Below are 19,233 nucleotides of genomic sequence, written 5' to 3' on the forward strand. Positions count from 1 at the left end.
CCTTTTCTTTGGGGTACACCACTGCAAGGGACATAAATGTTTTGAACTGATCAACCTTTTCTGTAGCTCCATGATCTGACACCTGATTGATGAAGCATTGTACATTCGGTTTTCTAACATTGACAAAGTAAGAAAAATGATAATCCCTACCTACAGACCCTAATTCTTTTCTGGACTGAAACAGGAAACACGACATTTTTTTTCCTAGGCCTTACAATCTCTTTCTTCTGTCCCAATTGCAGACCCCTGTACTCAGTCGCCATGTCTGAACAACGGGCGATGTGTGCGTGAGAGAGACTCGGTCAACTTCACCTGCGCCTGTCCTCCGACCCACGCGGGCCCGCGCTGCCAGTACGAGCTGAACGTGTGCGTGCAGCACGTGGCGCCGGGCGAGTGTAAACGCTCCATCCCTCGCTTCTTCTACAACCTGTACAACCAGAAGTGTGAACCCTTCATCTTCTCTGGTGAGGCCACATCAGACCTACAAATGTATAGATTTGTTTTTAGGGGAGGGACCAGTAAATGGACTTTCCATTGGAATTCTAGTCAAAGTCAAACTATGCCAAAGGTCACACTTTTTGGCCAGATTTTAAAAATGTACATTCTTCAGTCCTCCTTACCAGAAAACTGGGCTTTTCTGAGAAAAATCTGAGGGGGGGGTAAAGGTAGAGCAACAAAAATTGTAAGATGTGTGTGTCGCATTTTGTTGCCCTTGGTGCTGAATGACCATCATATCAATACATTCTCAACAGTTTTGTTGTCCTTGTTTCCAAATGATGATCATCCTTAACAATTATCTTTACACAACCTATAGTAACGTTTATGACATTCAGCTAAGTTACCTCGGTTCTTAATACTGAAAAATCATCTCTAACACATGCACTAAGAATAGTTGTATCAGATGACACTGTCTCTGTCCTTGGTGCTGAATGATAGCCATTTATACCTAAGTAGAGTTAGTATGTTTGCCCTATGCTGTCTCTTTCCTTGGTGCTGAATAACCATCATTTACACTGACACTAGACATACATTTATTAGATGACATTCACAACATGTTGGTCCTGTCCTTGGTGCTGAATGCTAAGCTAAACAACTGTTACTGTAACTGAATAAAATTTGCCCTGTCCTTGGTGCTGAATGACTATCATACGCATTTATATATACTAGGTTTTTATCTACAATTGTTTATGGTCCAAAATGTTGAACATCTGCTTAGGTAATGATATTCTTCCAACTTTTCCAGGCTGTAACGGGAATGGTAACAACTTCAAGACCCTTCAGGACTGCCAGAGCCGGTGTGTGATCGGTGCCTGCTGCCATCGCAGCTTCAGCAGGACCAACCGGCCTGATGTCACCATCAACAAAGGGTTTGTGGTGCTGCAGCAGGGGGTGACATGCCAGGTAAGGGTTTGTGATCGTGCATCTGGACCAAGAGGTTGAGGGTTCAAATCCTGACTATTGTCATTCACTCATCATGCACATTACCGAAAAGGGTCATAGTCCTTAGGAAGGTGCTACAACAGGGGGTGACATGCCAGGTAGGTGTTGGTGTTACCGTGTGTCTGGACTAAGAGGTTGGGGGTTCAAATCCAGACTATTGTCATTCACTCAACATGCAAATTTCTGGAAAGGGTTACAGTCCTTGGGACGGGACGTTTAGCCATGGTCCACTGTTCACTGTACTTGACAAAAAGAGCAAGGGAAATTTTCCTTGTTCAATGAATCTGTGAATATTCTACATAGCACCTGTCTTCACTTTCCCGACCAGTTTAAACTCTTCAGCTCATCTTTTGCACATTTTTAGATTTACTGCTTTGCTATATTTGAAAATTGCGTCATTTTAGACTGACATTCTGCTCATCTAGGTTCGTGACCTGGATGAGTGCCGGAGGTTAGAGGTCATGACCCCCAGTGACAATGTGAGAAGAGAGGTCGTGGCCTTCCAGCCAGGTCAGCAGTGTGAACCCGACACCTGCAGGACTCCCCCAGGTAGGGTCACAGGTCACAGTATTCAGAGAAATTTACCTTGAATATGAACTGTAATGTTTCTAAATTAAATGTGTAACAATACAGAAAAGTGTACTGTGAAAAAAGATAATATTTATGTTTTTGCTACTTTTCCTCTTCTTTTCCAAACCAAAAAGGTCAATGACCTGAACCAGACTGTTACCATGGTAACTAGTGTTGGGTTACATCATGTTGCAATTTTACAGCAGGAGGGATTTAGACTCCTGTCTGACCATATATATGAATGTGTTCGAGTTAGAATTGACAGAGTAGACCATATGTGAAGGTTGACATTATGCATTAATTTGCTTCGCAAATGTTACCTTTCTAGTGGTTTCAATAGCATGTTTTTTTGTTTGTTTTAACCAAAGGTTGTGTGGTGATTGGAACCAGGAGATTCTACAGGTCAGGAACGACCTTCAAGCATGGCTGCCAGCAGTGCACATGTGAGCCGAATGGGAACATAGACTGCAGGTAGGTGTCACTGTTATTGTCTTCTGTTATGTTGGGGTTCATGTACTTAGTTATAACAAAAGACAGACAGGAAAGAGTTAATTTATGGGGCAGCACTGCATGTTATTATTGTACCCTATGTTAAGTTTTGAAGCTGTTCTTTTCTGACTTTGTCATGATTTCCTTCAGGTGTGTTCAGATGACTGTAAGGAAGGAGATCAGGGACATGACCAAGGAAGAAATGCAGCGCTTCCACGACGCCGTCCAAGAACTGAAGGATTCTGGTCCCAACAACGCGTGGGACGAGTTCCGCGACCTCTACATGCACCACATATCCGAGGCAAAAGGGGGCGCTTCGTTCCTGCCGTGGAACCGGCTGTTCCTGCGTCGTGTGGAGCAGAAACTTCAGGAACTGGACTGCGGTGTTGTCCTGCCCTATTTTGACTTCACCACCGATGTTGGGAACTTCGCCGAGGCGATTATTTGGCAAGCGAACTATTTCGGAGGGAACGGGAAGGGCGTTTGCGTCCCAGACAACCCGTTCGAGGGATCGCAACCCTGGCGACCTTGTCTGGTTCGCGACTTCAACCTCACAGTCCAGCTCCCAACCATGGTGGACATGCTGCTCGCCATAAGTGTGAACGACTACGAAACCATGCGGAACTGTCTGGAAACGTACGCTGCATACGTCAACCTCTTTGTTGGCGGCGACATGAAATCCGTGGCAAGTCCGTACGATCCGCTCTACTTTGCCATCTATTCCTATATCGATTTCTTGTACTGGAGGTGGCAAAACAAGCCAGGAAACCGACCAGACAACTACCCTGAGTTTCTGAAGGAAGTTCCAATGTACCCGTTCCATATTAGACCGGAGGATGTCCTAAACATTGAGTCACAACTCTGCTACACATACAGGCTTCCTTCTATAGGCACACCTTGTAACAACACTGATGCGGCCACCATCTTTGGGCAGGATGGGTTCAACGAACTTGGGTTCAACAGACAAGGCTTTGACAGGAATGGATTTGATGTGTATGGATTCAACTTACAGGTGAGTTTTATGGTCTCACTTTAATTGCCCTATTACTACAAACAATGTATCTGTTTACTAGTAATATCCACTCTTTAAGTATGCTGTTGCAGGGGTCTCTGACATAGGTTTGGGGTACAATCAGCCTGTTATCTCATAGGAGTTCTGATTGACATTGAATTCATAGGCTAATTAATAATTAAACTTTTAAAGATGATTATGCTTCATCATGAACAACTTTAACTTGTCATACATTGTACTGTGTTCCAAAATGTTTGTGTGACTTGTAATGGTAACATTTATAGAAATGATGTTCTGTTAGCTGTTTTGTTTGGTCAATGCCCTTGTAAAAAATGTAACAGTTGTTTCTGTCCATTCCTATGACAGGGTTATGACCGTAGAGGCCGGCCAGACTCAAGAAACCTGTACAGCGCAGATGGCTATGATCAGTTTGGGTATGACAGAAGTGGCTATGACAGACTGGGGTATGACCAATATGGATATAACAAAGAAGGTAAGATTTGAGAAAATTTTGCTATTTCCCACTGTACATTTTGAAGGTTAAATTTTGCTGGTAGACTAAGCTTAGTTTATTGGCTGTTTCCATGTCTTAAAGTTTACAAATTACATGCTAATTTTTGTCCATTAAAGGTGATGGTTTGGGCAAAATTTTTCCGTCATGAGCAGCAAAATTCAATCAAATTGGTGACTAGTGGTGGCTAGAACCCGGGTTGAATACTTTCTGTGGATATTTTGAATCATTGGTCTTAAAGAACGTTACACATTCTTTTTTACAACAGGGTTTAACAGAGATGGCTTTGACAACTCCGGTTACGACGGTAGCGGCTTTGATCGCTATGGTTACGATCGTGACGGATACGACAGATGTGGATACAATCGCCAAGGTTATAATCGCCAAGGGGAACAGGACCAGAGTGAATATTATGGGCCAGAGGGATTCTGTGATGCCTGCTATGACATCAGTGGTAAGTCCATGTTTGGCTGAAAAGTTTTGGACATTGAGAAGAGATTTGAGTTGCTCACAAATAACTGCAGGATTATTGCTGATTTTTCTCTTAGGATTAAGAAGATACTGTTGATACGTACGTTTACAGGCTCATGGTTGACCATGCATCAGATACTGTAAATCACTTAATATTTGCAGTAACAAAATTTTGCAGTATGAGAAAAATTGACATGTTTGCAGTACTATATCTTATGGTGGAAGGAAGAAAGAATGTTGGCGAATTATTTTGGTAATGATAAATTTGCATTATAGAAGTGACTGCGAAAAACGTTGTGATTTACAGTAACTTTTCTTGTCTTTTTTGTCAGGGTTGACAAGAAGTGGATACGACCAGTTTGGGTACAACCTGCGAGGATATAACCAGCAGAACTGTAACTACTCCTACAGCGGCCCTCATGTCACTTCCCTGCTCTATCGTGTGCAGGTGAGTTACATTTAAGCTTTGTTGCATCTGGTACATAGAGAATACAACATTATTCGTATTATATGTATTCCGTATTGCCCTAGGTACCAGCCCAACCGCGATCTGACTTGGGGAGGGTTGGGACCAAGGGTTATGCGAATTACACTGTGTTTTTATATAATTATATGTCATACCCACCCAAAAACACACCTTTCAATGCGAAATGAGTGAAAATTTGGCGTTCCTAAACCAAAAAATGCAACAACATCAATTCCAACATCCAAATCCTGTATTTGACTTTTCAGAAATGGCGCACGCGGTAGCTAGGGCAAGACTTGTTCGAATCATTCTGTGGAAGCCAGAGCTGTACCATAAAGTATGACCCAGTCCGGAACACCAACATCGAAGGTTATCACGGCTTATGATATAGAAACAGTTGTTCTTGCATTCACATTTGTTGTTTTCTCAGGACCGACTGTATCAGCAGAACAAAAACTTCCTGATGACGATCGAGCGTACATGTGTGGAGCTCCAGCCTCTCCCAGTCACCTGGTACGAGCAGAACTGGATCCAGGATCGCAAGGACGTGACCAAAATGATCCCAGTCAAGATCTCACAGTATCCTGGATCAAGCTGGGCTGACAGATTCTGTTTCAAGGTAATGGAGTGATGTACTAGAAAGTGTAGGATGTCCAATGAACACTCTTTGTTTGGAGATTTTCTTATAGTAGGTGTATGATCATGGAGGTAACAGCACATCATAGCAAACTCTGAAGAAGTGCTGTTTTGTCGACCGATGCAACTCAAGTTGTGTGTAAAAACATTTTCGATTCATGTCAGATTGTCAGATTACAAAGTTTAATGTATCAGAACTTATGTGTGTGTACAAATCCTTACATAAAAAAAACAAGAAATTGGAGATTTCAGAATCTCAATTCTGAGAAGTATTTTTTGGTTTCTGTAAATTTATTGAAACAGCCAAGGATTGTATGATGTGCTTCAATCAGGACAAGGACAGAAACTATGCTGAAATGGAGTGTTGCTTATGCAATCCACAGCTTCCTAATTGTATTTTTCAAACCTCGATCGTCTCTTTCTTGTTCCCTTAGGTTGACAACTTCATCTCAGCGTGCCCCTGTGACACAGAGTACGTGATCTGCCGGCGGAACCCCTGCGCCGGCCTCACCTGTGCCGCCTTCCCCCAGGCCGAGTGCCGCGTGGACTTCTGCGGAACCTGCACCGCGGTCTGGTTCGTGGGGAACAGGATCGTCAACTGTGATGGTGAGATGGCTTAGTATGTGTTTAGAGTTGAAACTTGAGATACAACACAAAGAAGTTCTCTCACCTTGAGCTTTCGATCAGTCACTCAGTAGACTGACCCAGTGAAGCTTGTCACATGTCTTGTTTGAAGTGTGATGGCGTATGCTTTTTGGCTGTCGATAGACCATAAAAAATAAAGAAAGGAATAGATAAACTGCCCTCTGATGTAAAGCCACATTGCACTAATTATACTAGTACATGTAAGTACTTGAAAATCATTGTGCTTCACCTCAGTTGAGAATGACAGAGGCACATGGCGGGCTGCCATCAAGCCTCAGCACCAGACTGTGCAAGTACAAAGTATGTCTAACCCTCGAATGACAGGAACAACAGGTGATAAACCGGATATAGTGAGTGAGTGTGAGTGTTGAAATGAAGAATAATATTATACAGCAAAATACAACATAATTGAAACAGACAAAAGGATCAAATATGATACATCATAAATATCTTTATGTTGCAGGCTGCTTACAGGATGGAGTGCAATATGCTGAGGGATCATCATGGCAACCGGAACCCTGTCAATCATGCACCTGTCAGATGGGGCGTGTCCTGTGTGCACCCATCATCTGCCCCCCTCCCCGCTGTAGGAACCCTGTGTCTGTACCCGGGGAGTGCTGCCCCTCACCATCTTGTACCGGTGAGCAACAACACTCCAAACATTTCCAGGAAAGACTTTGTTTACACAAATGTACATGTAGTATACATGTATTGACTTGTTGTGTGGTAATCTACTGTTATAATACTATACATGTAACTTTGTGTGGTAATCTACTGTTATAATACTATACATGTAACTTTGTGACTTATTCCCCCTACCTGCCATGGTCATTGGCAGGGCAAAGGTAGACATGAAGATTTTCCTCCAGACTTGTCTCTCTGTGACTGCTGTCAGTATTTCTTGAATCATAAGGAACAATTTTACAGGAAGTCAACTGTGTTAGTCTGCAAGTATGTCTTTACAAAAATGCAAAAACTCTATATCTGTGCTTCATCATTTATTTCATCATTCTATGCCTTATATGGTTAAACCAATGTTACGTACATGTAACACATGTTGATAGATGTGCGAGTTGACATACTTTATTTCCTGTCCTCACAGATTGTGAGTACAAAGGCAAGGTGCACAGGGAAGGTACAGAGTTTATAGACCAGGTGGACGTGTGCCAGACTTGCACCTGTCAGGTGAAAATTCTGAAGACTTATCTTTTATCTTAAATTTTGTCATTAAACCAATTTACTGTCTTGAAAAGGAATCATGAAGTATTTTCTTTATCTAATGAATCGGATCTAATGAACTATTTTCTTTAGACAATTTAGGGCACAATCATTTAATGAGTCAATTACATCTATCTTGATATTCCCTACATCAAAGAGAGGAAACGTAGAGTGTGCGAGGATGTTCTGCCCACAGCCACAGTGCTCCAACCCTGTCCCACAGCCTGCAAAGTGTTGTCCTGTCTGTCCACAAGGTAGGTAACAGCTACACTAGTACCAGACAGTACCTAGAATAATATCCTGTAACACATTACTTTACAGGTGATATAATTTTTTCTCATAGCTGTACTACAGTAACCACAATGCATCTAATAAAGTAGGATATGTGTTGCTTGATGGTATTCGGAAATGAACGCTACTTGGTGATTTGTACTCTAATGACTTAGACATTGGCTGATAAAGAGGGGAGACATTTGTCATCTTTTTTGTTCCATCTCTTGTTTTCAGAGTTGAACTGTGGTGAGCACAGAGATGGGGAGAGATGGCAGCGGGACTCCTGTACCACCTGCACCTGTGTGGTAAGGTCCTGCTGCATTACAAGTTTTAAGATGTTTTATAGTCTTCAAGGCTATAACTCATTCGTATTGTCTTTCAAAATAATAAAATGTCATTGTCATGTTTCCTGTTGACCCTAGGCTGGAGTTGAGGACTGTGTGACCCAGAGATGCCCTCCTGCTCCATGTCAGTATCCCAGAATTCCTGCTGGCAGGTGCTGCCCAGAGTGCAAAGGTCAGGGTCAACATATCATAAGACTAAGTGTTTTTGATGTCAACTGATGTCCGCTTACATTCTGAACTGAACTGAACTTATTCCCTTTTAGTTGTTTATCAGGGATTTCTCAAAATGATGAGCATTTCTCTCAAGATATTCACAAATATCCTGAGAGAGTGAAAGATTTTTTGCCGACAACTTTTTAAATATATTTTATATCCCAGGTTGTGAGTATGAAGGCAGGAAGCTGAGGAATGGACAGATCTTTGATGCCGACAGATGCACAAGTTGTACCTGTCTGGTAAGGGCCTTTGTTCACCCAATTTCTAATTGCTCTTTGTCTTAACTTACTGCCCTGTAATGTTCTCATCTACATGTAAATGCAGGATTCTTGATAACATCTAGATCCTAAGGATTATAAGAAAACACCATCTTGTATTTACAGACAGTAATGTTACTGTAATACTTTGTTTAATATATAAAGTTTGTAATGGTTTGTTTACGTAAGTGAGTAGCAAAATGTTGTTATCGTAATGATTGTGGGTCTGAATAAATTCAACTCAATAATTCCAGAGGGGCCAGGTGGAGTGCCGGAGGAGGGAATGTCCTGTCCTGCTGTGCCAGGATCAGTACACACCCCCTAGGGAGTGCTGTCCTCGCTGTGAAGGAGGTGGGTTCAACATTACAACATTACTGGTTGTGTACATGTATACTATCACATTCACATTTGCCATCAAGAAGTAGCCCTAAGGTACTGTATACAGTTATAGAGTTTTAGTTCAATTTAAAATCATTGTCAACGCTTGCATCTGTTGTCAATGTGGTTCACCACTCCTCAACTTTACCTTAAAAAGTTTAATTGAAGAGTATATTTTCGGATAGTCTTGCGTGGAGAGAGAATAATATGGAGAAATCATAAGCCAATTGTTCATTCCCACTACAGGCTGTGAGTATGAAATGATGACGTTTGATGACGGCACCTACTTCACCCCCATGTCCAACCCTTGCCTCAACTGTTCCTGTCTGGTAGGTTAATATATGTATTTACAAATGTACTAGACTTGTTTTTTCTTTTGTTCTACAATTACAGTTGACGATACTAAGTTAGATTTAGAAGTGTTGGGTGTGATGCTTAATGTAAATTTGTGCTATGATAGCTTTCTTGTAGCAGATGTTATTAGAGCATTAAAAGAAAACATTAGGAATTTAATGTTGTACTTTTTATGATTGCCCACCCTAGCAAGGCCTGGTGAGATGTAACCCAGTCCCCTGCCCCCCTGCTCAATGTTCTAACCCTGTCAAGCCACTGGGAAGATGCTGCCCTATCTGTCCTGGTAAGACATTGAAATACACCTTTAATGAAATACATGTGAATGTTAAGATAAATGACATGTCAAATTTCTGTATTTTATGTGACTGTGCATCCTTTATTGTAGCATACTGAATTACTCTTATATGTTTACTCGTGCTTGTAACTGTGTTGTCCTTCTCTGTGTTCTGTCTTGTGTAATGTGTGACTGTATGTTGTAAATCAAATTGTGACTGTTGTTTATTGTATGTTGAAGGCTTCCACAGTGTGGTCTGTCCTCTGTCATGGCAGTGACAGGTATTCATTCTCTACACTTTCATCAGCTGTTACAAATGTTTTGTGTTCCTTTTCAAAGAATACTCCTGCTATAGCATCTTGTCTTGTTGATGTCTTTTCTATTGTCCAAAAGTCTTTAATGTATGGTACATTTAATCTATATATGTTTTAAAGTTTCCTATTTTGCCATGTATGTACCAGTAGTCTCAAATTTTGATGTACATGTAAACTACTGTCATTCATAGTTACAACCAAGTTATTGAAGGGTTCATGGATTCCATTTATCTTCATACTATTATTAGATGTTTCAGGAAGCACTTCTCAGATACTAGATCTTTAATGGTGAGTGTTAATATCTGATGATTGCTTTTCTCCACACCAATCCCCAGCCTGCACCCATGATGGCGCAGCGTACAGCGAAGGACAGACATGGCGCACACCAGACAACTGTCAGGAGTGCAGCTGCAGGGTAAGGCAGCATATTGTCATTACTATGTAATGCTTAATATGTAGGTGTTAATTTATTGATTTACACATAGCTTCGGATAAGACAGATAAACTAACTGTTAGATAAAACTTTCTGTGTTCCTCTCCCAATTGTTGTGACTAACAACCTTCTATACAATCCCTATCATGATTTAGAAGTACATGTGATTACATTCTGCTCAATTCTTCAACAGCTTCATTTTTTAATCCCATTATTTGATTGTTTCCCCCACAGGGTGGCCGTGTGAACTGTGCAAACCTACAGGTGTGTCGACAGACATGTCCACATGGAGTCAAGACACCTGGCACCTGCTGCTCACCTTGTACAGGTAAGACAGACAGGTGCTTGAACTGTATTTACCTATGCCACATGCCATGGTACATGTACATTTTTGTAAATGCTACTTTGTGTGGAATACATCTAGTATGCACTTTTGGATTATATGTTACTGTCCATTCTCCAAATGCATATTTTCAATGGGTATATGCATGGAGGGTTAACCTCCTTGGTATATGCAATGTTATTATTTCCAATGTCCTGATTGTATAACAAAAACTTCAAAGTGTATAACTAGCCTTTCATACCTTCCAGATTGCTTCTATGAAGGACAGTCTATCAGGAATGGGATGACATTTGTGGCACAGGGTGACCTGTGTAACCAGTGCAGATGCTCAGTAAGTAGGGCACTTTCTACATACAATGTATTCACTAAGTCTTGATTTGTAATATATAATGCTGTTCTGGACTACATGTACATCTGATTGTGTGTCATGTTGAAAAATCTATATTTCATAATTCCTGCTGCCAGTATGGAGTTGTCCAGTGTGTTCGTGAGCAGTGCCAGCCTGTCAACTGTGTGGATGTAGAAGTGCCCCCTGGCAGCTGCTGCCCAGTCTGCAGAGGTATTGTTTGTGAAAGCTTTGCTTTTCATGTTGCCTGTAGTTTATCCTGGCCGTAGCAATGTGCAATATATTTTGTAAAATTTTAGGTGTCTTTATAATGTGAGTAGAAGGTTTGCTGCAACATTTTGCTTTTGTCAAGATTTGTACGGAATAAAGCGCATTTGAAGTACAGTTTACTTAAGATTTTCATCATCATTTCTATCCCTAGGTTGCGTTGACAGTTACGGCCAGAGTCATGTGTCTGGAGCCCAGTTCAGGTCACCTGAGGACCGGTGTCAGATATGCACCTGTACAGTAAGTTATTTTACCGTTCAAAACTAATGTGTATCTTCATCTTCAGGTCAAGGCTATGACAATATGCATTTACATAATCATAATCACAACATACTGTTTGCCAAAATGAAAGCATGTTTGTGTTTGTAGCAAGTCTTGGGAGGATGATATCAGAGAATGGACTTGCTCGACACCAAGTAAAACATTAAGAAACCAATACTGAGAGAAAACTGCTTTAAAATCCAAATCTTCTATGGTACCTCAACAGTCAAATAACTTACATGTAGTCTAAGATTATCATAAAAGTTCATCTGTGTTGGTAGTTATCATAATTATATAGTAAAATGTATAAATTAAACTTAATTCCAACATGAGGGTTACACAGCGATCAAATTTTCCAACGTACTGTCGCCTTCATCAGGATAATTAATGATCAATAACTTCTGAACGTAAACTCGCGAGAGTTACAGACACTGGTCTTATTCACACGAGACTTTATGGATACGTGACATCAGCAATCGATCAAACGTACCAGGGGTTTTGAGGGACTAACACTAGTCTAAGGTATACATGAGATATTGCAAAGCTCCCTGAGTCATTTGTTTATTTTATGTGTTCCCAGGAAGGGTCTATCGTGTGTAGACGTGAGGCATGTCAGGTGCGGTGTGATAACCCAGTCCAGCGGCCAGGCCAGTGCTGTGCCTCGTGTGACAGGTGTATGTACCAGGGGGTGGAGTACAGGAATGGAGCGCAGGTGGACAAACAGGACCCATGCCAACGCTGTTTCTGTCAGGTATTGGTCTGGTTTAATTGTAAAACTCTTTGCAGATATGCAGCTGAAATAAAATTTTCATTACAATTGTTTGTATCTCTTAACAATATAATGGTATTCATCTCATAAAGTAATTGGTGCAAACCTAACATAGTTCAACTTAGCTCAATGTCTCCTGTGATAAGCAAAAACATAGCCCCAATATAAATCTGTTATCAACAAAAATATCTTCAAGTTGATACTCATGGTTTCTCATTTCCAGAATGGAGATATTGTTTGCCAGACAGTAATATGTGCCCCAACACCATGTGCCAATCCCATAGTGCCTCCTGGGGAATGCTGTCCTGTATGTGAAGGTCAGTAAATCGTCATATTTCACGCAAAACTTTCCAATATTCTTTGAAATTCATTATGTTTTTTTAATTGGATTTTATAACCCATTACCATCTGCTAAGGCTGCCTGCAGGAAGGCAAAATGAAGAAAGACTAATAGCAGCCACATGTACAAAGCTGCTGAACACAGTTCATGGTCATTTTATTACTTGTCATTGCTCCTGCTTTCTGCACAGAATGCACCTATGATGGACAGACCTACCCCTCTGAAGAAACCTTCATCGCTCCTCGCAACCCTTGTCTACGGTGCACATGCAGGGTAAGTCAGTGATTTAGTTATATCTATTATGAACAAATCATCAAGAAAGATTTCAATAAAGTTACAAAAGCTTGCTTGATACAATCTTTGTTTCAGATTTTCTGTTTGTGTTGAATCTAACATGTAAGTTATGTGTGTCAGACTCTGTAAAATCTTAACACACGAATATGTATATTACTGGAAAATAGTACACCTTCAGTTGCTAACAGTAACTGATTACCTTCTCCCTGCTGCCTTACCCCATAACCAATAAGTCTTTGATGTCAAATGGCTACCTTCACAGACTACACATGTACATGTTGATCTCTGTTGTTTGTATAGCGAGGTGAGCTGGATTGTGAGCGGCTGGACCTGGAGTGCCGGCCCCAGTGTACCAGTCCTGGTCGCCTGCCTGAAGTCTGCTGTCCTGTCTGTGACAGTAAGTTTCTTTGTTTTACCAATTAAATTTCTTTACTACTAATATATACTTTGATATACCTGCCAGTTCAAATTTAGATGTCTATTGATACATTGGTGCAATGCTTATTGGTACAATGTACAATGTGTGTTAGTCAGCTCTGTGTCCTCAAAGTGTTGTTTTTTCCTTGTCTTCCACAGTTTGTGAATATGAGAGGAGAAACTACAGAAATGGTGCCAGGTTCAGACCACCTGGAGCTGATGTCTGCACAGAGTGTAGCTGTCTGGTGAGAAGTCCTACCAACATGTCACTATCAATATTTTACAGATATTTATTCATGTACATCCGTGTACTGGGGGTTTTGCAACAACTACATGTACGGATTTAGAGCAATTAAAACTCAAAACTTTTTGGTACTGTTGAATGAAGGGTTTTCAATATGGTAGCACCTATTACTACAGTTGTCTTTTTCCTTAATGAATTTCCTAAATAGAATTCATAGCTAGAACATAAATTCTTCTCTGTAAGTAAAAAAAAAACAGTGCTTGAGACAAAGGTGACTTACCGGGAGTCTTTTTTTCTTAACAACCCTTGTGAATTAGTTATCATTAAGCACTTAGGATTTGTATTTCAGTTGAAAGTTGCTATAAAAATGATTTTATTTTCAGAATGGCAATGTGCGCTGCAGTGTGATTGAATGTTCACCTGTGAACTGTGCCAACCCCACCACTAAACCTGATGAATGCTGCCCATCCTGCCAATGTAAGAACTACCTAGTACAGTCTAGTGTATAGTGTACAAATTCTAGCATTAACACTACAAGACCTGGTCCATTTTTGCAGGGTATCTGTATAGACAGTATAACTGCCCTTAGGCATAACACACCAGCTTCGCAGGCACGCAGCTACATTACACCGAACAACTTGTTACACCTAACCCTTGAACATCTAACTCTAAGCATTGTTTAAAGCTATCTAGATAGAGAAAGCAGAATAGCCATTCTGTTTCAAAATTTCAAATGACAGAGAAGACTAGATCAATTCTTTTAATAAAGATAATCTGCATGATTTGTGTAATAATTAATTTGATTTATGGAAATTGTTAGTCTTTGGACTGATATTAGATGTTGTTGTTGTTGTTGTTGTTGCAGCTTGTTTTGTAAATGGCCGGGAGTATCCAGAAGGCCAGGCTTTCCGTTCACCCAATGATCCGTGTTCTGACTGTGTCTGTACGGTAAGTCTTTCCAACAGTCGAACTACTTCAATTTTCACGTACTCTGAATTCTATTTCTGGAATGCAAGAAAGCCAACATGCAAGGGGATGCTATGTACAAAGTAACATGCCATCATGATATGTGTATTTGCTATTCATTCAGCAAGCTTACAGGAGCATGTACTAGAAGGTAAGGAATAGAACTGAAGGGCAACAACAGATAAAGAATTAAAGTTTTGTTCCTTTTGTTAGGGATTCCATTAGCAGTATAATTCAAAGACTACTAGTAGATACTACTGCTACTATAACTACATGCACCTTCAAGATACATCGTACATGTACAGTGTAGCTCTGTAAGTGTTTCATATGCCTAGTAATGCCACGCAGTCAATGGACATTATGTAACATAAAACATTTGGAAGGCAGTTATTCTTGGTGTATCAGGTATGAGCCATAGTTCTTGTTTCATCCCTAGGCTGGCCGAACCCAATGCCAGAAGAGGTCCTGTAATGACGTTGTCCAGTGCACTCATCCTGTGACAGAGGCTGGTCAGTGTTGTCCAGTCTGTGGAGACTGTCTGTTTGACCAGAGGAGGATCACAAACGGCCAGAGGTTCCAAAACCCGTCCAACCCCTGCCAAACATGCTACTGTGAGGTAAAAAAAAATCCTACTATGTCGTCAGGCCTATGAAAAAAATGTTGTTTCCTGTTTCAGTCCTGAAAAAAATTAGGGTCGGTAGGTAGGGATTATCTTTTTTCTTCCTTTTTTTTATTAGACAATCTGTAGTGATCCAACTTGTGGTCCAACTTGTACAATACAGTATTAAAAAGTAAAACTTGAATGAGGGCACTTATATTTTCAATGTCAGTGTTGGAAAACCGATTGTGCAATGTTTCATCACTCAGGTGTCAGATCATGGAGCTAGAAAAGGCTGATCAGCTTGAAAAATTTCTGTCCCTTGCAGGGGTCCAGCCCAAAAAAGGGGGCTAGGGTCAGCAGTTTCTTCTGGGGTCGGTCGTGAAACAGGAAACACAACATTTTTTCCCTAGGCCTCATAAAATGTGTAAAATGATCTCTTTCATACTTTTCAATGATATCAATGTCCCATAAAAGTAGATAGCCACTACAGTTGAAAGAAAGTATGACAAAGGCTGCAATGAATTTTTCAGACTTTTGAACATGTTATTCTGATCTTTACCCTACAGAGTGGTAATGTACGATGTGACACAACCTACTGCCAGCCTCCCAACTGTTTCAACCCAGTCAGGAAGGATGGACAGTGCTGCCCAGAGTGTCCTGGTAAGAACATTCACTCTGATCTTGCACTTAAGGGTTTTGTCTTTATTTGAAATGATGGCAGTTTTTAAAGTGATGGCAATACAAGTTTCAGCACCAAGGACAGGACCAAAAAGTAACTTACCCAAAAATATAGGTGAAAGAACTTTTCCAAAATTGTTTTTAGTGTGAAAAGATTTCTTTGTAGTCTTTTTTACTCCCTCACCCTGATGCCTAACTCCATAAGCAATAGAGAATTGTTGGTCAAATGACTATTAATGTGTGCTTAAGGTGAAGGGAAGCATAAAAAAGTTGTCCTTTTTTTAAGAAATCTGAAAGTCATGAGCAAATGGTCTCAAACCCCATCATATCTTTTTATAAGTGTGGGATTTGAAATTTGTTCTAACACATAAAAATAGGAACTCTCACCACTTTTGATTCAGTCCTGATGTCACCACACTTTCAACATCCAGAGTTTGAAAATTTATGCTTAATTCCTTTTTTGTGTTGGAACAAAGTTTAAACTCTACAACTATGGATTCTCCCAACACAGGTGAGCTTTTATTTGACTATCATATTTTGTAACTTTTTCTAGAGGAGCCATGTCTGTTCGAGAACCAGAACTACAACCATGGTCAGCAGTTCACCCACCCCAGTCAGCCCTGTACCCTGTGTGCCTGTAACAATGGAGAGGTGACCTGTCAGCCCCAGCCCTGTCCTTCTGTACCATGCAGGCAGCCTGTGGTGGAGAGGTGCTGTGGTACATGCACCGGTGAGTACATGTACATGCATAAGTGGGGTATATATATAGAATACAACACGGGGTATTCTGTACCGCCCGAGTTATCGTCGTCCACGTATCGGGTCAGCCGAAGGCTGGAGGGCCAGGACTGAGGGTAATACGGATCACATCGTGTGGCATTTTATTAATGTCATACCCACCCAATAAAACCTGCCTTTCAATGCAAGATGAGCCAAAATTTGGTGTCCTTAACCCAGAAAATGCAACATCAGTTCCAACGTCCGAATCCTGTATTCAAATTTTTGAAAGTGGCGCACGCAGTTAGGGCGAAACACGTTCAAATTGTTCTATATAAGCCATGGAAACCCGGGCCTAGCCATAAAGTATGGCCCAAACCAGAACACCGTTATCAGACGTTATCATGGCCCGGGTATGATATAAATATATCTATATCATACCTGGGCCACGACAACATTCAATATGGGTGTTCCGGTCTGAGTGAAAACTAGCGGTACAGCCCAGGGTTCTATTTGGTTATCACACGGGCTTCCAAATGTTCCATAGAATAATTCGAACATAATTCGAAATTGATAAGTTGAAAGTCCAAGAGCTAGCTTTAATGTAAAGAATCATGTATTTGTCCACAGGTTGTACGTACCAGGGTGAGGAGTACAGGAATGGTGCAGAGTTTGCACACCCTACAGACAGATGCAGGGTCTGCTCTTGCAGGGTGAGTTGGTCCATCTCTCTTTTCCTTTCTCTTTATCACTTAAACATACCAGCAAACCTGTATAGATCCTACAGTATGACACCTGTATAATGGTTTGTGAAGCAGCAAAACAGGAAAATGTCTTAGTGAGTGATGTAGTGTCTTGTGACTGGAGGTGGTTGGCTGGTCAGGTTTGATTCACAGATTTACTAGAGTAGCCAACTTCCTTTCTGATTTCAAAGTGACCACATTCAGTATAATGCAAGTACTGTATGTCTTTTGAACAGAATGGAAATGTAATGTGTATCCGACGGCCCTGCCCCCCACTGGAGTGCCCTAACCCTGTCAGAGTTCCTGGGAAGTGCTGCCCTGAATGTCCAGGTAAATAAATATTGTTTGATGTAAAACCACACCATTGTCTGCATATTTCCTATAAATGGATGGCTGAAGACTTTTATAACACTGATATTCAGCACCAAGGACATGACCATACTTTTGGGACTGTCTAATAAGGCAAAGAGAGGCAAGGATCTCTTCAACTATTTGAAACCAAAATGTACAGAAGAGAAATCACTATCAAACCTTCCCTCTCAACTTCAAGTTGAACCTAATTTTTTTCAAACTGCAGTTTTGAGGAATTTTCCTATTACTTTTTGGACATTTTGATATTGCCAGGTGTAACTATGTTTGAGGTAGCCCTGCACCTATGGAGTTTTAATTTCTTTATTTCTTCTAATAAATGGATGGCTGAAAATTTTATAACACTGGCTTTCAGCACCAAGGACATGACTCATATCACCATATTTTCTCTTCACGCAAAGTTTTTTGTCAATCAATGCTGCTTTGTTCAATGATTAGGTTCACTTTACATGTACATCTTACTGCTAATAACACACTCCTCTGTCCCTAACAGATATACGTCAGCCCTGCACCTATGGTGGGGACACGTTTGAAGACGGCGAGCGTTTCACCAACCCCGGTGACTTGTGTCAGGACTGTGTGTGCCGGCGAGGTCAGGTGACGTGTAACCGCATGCCCTGCCCCTCCGTCACATGTCCCTACCCTGTCAGGGGAGACTGCTGCCCCAGCTGCAATGGTAGGTCACATCATTATGTGGCTTCGAGTCCAGTCTTAGTAGCATTAGTTTAGTTAATGTCACTAAGGTGACCAATTATTTGAGTCACACACGAATCATCATCACTCTCAAGCAAGCTTGCAAGCTTTTTATGTTTACCGAAGGAAAACATATTGTTTTTGCTCAGTTGCTCAGTATGGTCAATGACCTGGGCCAGACGTCTGTCACCATGGTAACTAGTGTTGGGTTACATCATGTTGCAATTTTATAGCAGGAGGGATTTAGACTCCTGTCACCATATATATGATTGTGTTTGAGTAAGAATTAACAGACCATATGCATTGCAAATGTTACCTTTCTACTTTAAAACCATTTCTAGTTAGCTCTGGTTTAGGAGGTTTTGTTTTCAATGTGTTAGTCTATTTGTTTGCTTCTGTATATGGCTGAAATGTTAGGTCTCATTGCTATGTGTCCATTGGTATGAATTACTTTATGGAGACATAAAATCTTTGGTATTCTTGTTTTCTTTGTTTCCTGGTCTTTAAGGAAATAATAACTGCCAAGTTTAATCAACGGATGGCTGAAGATTTTATAACACTGGTTTTCAGCACCAAGGACATGATCTATACAAACATACCTGCCACAATGTGTTATGCCTTTGTTTCAAGATAGAAAAATGTAAGACAAGGCTGGGCAAATGATTTTGTTTTCCTTTTGCCAGGTTGTTTCTACAGCAGTCGTGGGTACACCAATGGCCAGGAGTTCACTGATCCTGTGGACAAGTGCAGCAACTGTATCTGTCAGGTGGGTGGGAAGCAGTAAGAGATGACCAAAGGTTTATCAGGTTACTGTGTTTAAAAAGGAGATAAGCTTTTGAGAGGCTCATTTGTTTTAACTAGAAGTACAAAAACAAATTTTTCTT

The 19,233-nt window shown here is 40.8% G+C and overlaps 1 protein-coding gene across 1 annotated transcript in view; it reads left to right on the plus strand.

Moving 5' to 3' along the window:
• Positions 1-19,233, plus strand: part of LOC109467403 (kielin/chordin-like protein) — a 34,850-nt gene that overhangs the window by 974 nt on the left and 14,643 nt on the right. The window contains exons 3-40 of the mRNA XM_019765345.1: positions 243-464; positions 1,244-1,401; positions 1,866-1,989; positions 2,379-2,481; positions 2,650-3,511; positions 3,878-4,004; positions 4,291-4,476; positions 4,826-4,941; positions 5,390-5,578; positions 6,030-6,201; positions 6,704-6,880; positions 7,343-7,425; positions 7,616-7,712; positions 7,966-8,036; positions 8,154-8,247; positions 8,454-8,530; positions 8,803-8,899; positions 9,173-9,255; positions 9,470-9,563; positions 10,204-10,283; positions 10,536-10,629; positions 10,893-10,975; positions 11,110-11,203; positions 11,412-11,497; positions 12,099-12,269; positions 12,511-12,604; positions 12,818-12,900; positions 13,222-13,318; positions 13,498-13,583; positions 13,966-14,059; positions 14,448-14,530; positions 14,985-15,164; positions 15,716-15,809; positions 16,381-16,557; positions 17,175-17,257; positions 17,524-17,617; positions 18,150-18,332; positions 19,033-19,115. Of these exons, the coding sequence (XP_019620904.1) occupies positions 243-464; positions 1,244-1,401; positions 1,866-1,989; positions 2,379-2,481; positions 2,650-3,511; positions 3,878-4,004; positions 4,291-4,476; positions 4,826-4,941; positions 5,390-5,578; positions 6,030-6,201; positions 6,704-6,880; positions 7,343-7,425; positions 7,616-7,712; positions 7,966-8,036; positions 8,154-8,247; positions 8,454-8,530; positions 8,803-8,899; positions 9,173-9,255; positions 9,470-9,563; positions 10,204-10,283; positions 10,536-10,629; positions 10,893-10,975; positions 11,110-11,203; positions 11,412-11,497; positions 12,099-12,269; positions 12,511-12,604; positions 12,818-12,900; positions 13,222-13,318; positions 13,498-13,583; positions 13,966-14,059; positions 14,448-14,530; positions 14,985-15,164; positions 15,716-15,809; positions 16,381-16,557; positions 17,175-17,257; positions 17,524-17,617; positions 18,150-18,332; positions 19,033-19,115 (5,171 nt within the window). The remainder of the gene's footprint in view (positions 1-242; positions 465-1,243; positions 1,402-1,865; positions 1,990-2,378; positions 2,482-2,649; positions 3,512-3,877; positions 4,005-4,290; positions 4,477-4,825; positions 4,942-5,389; positions 5,579-6,029; positions 6,202-6,703; positions 6,881-7,342; positions 7,426-7,615; positions 7,713-7,965; positions 8,037-8,153; positions 8,248-8,453; positions 8,531-8,802; positions 8,900-9,172; positions 9,256-9,469; positions 9,564-10,203; positions 10,284-10,535; positions 10,630-10,892; positions 10,976-11,109; positions 11,204-11,411; positions 11,498-12,098; positions 12,270-12,510; positions 12,605-12,817; positions 12,901-13,221; positions 13,319-13,497; positions 13,584-13,965; positions 14,060-14,447; positions 14,531-14,984; positions 15,165-15,715; positions 15,810-16,380; positions 16,558-17,174; positions 17,258-17,523; positions 17,618-18,149; positions 18,333-19,032; positions 19,116-19,233) is intronic.

This window comes from Branchiostoma belcheri, unplaced genomic scaffold, assembly GCF_001625305.1.
Source record: "Branchiostoma belcheri isolate BF01 breed outbred unplaced genomic scaffold, Haploidv18h27 scaffold18, whole genome shotgun sequence".
Classification (NCBI taxonomy): Eukaryota; Metazoa; Chordata; class Leptocardii; order Amphioxiformes; family Branchiostomatidae; genus Branchiostoma; species Branchiostoma belcheri.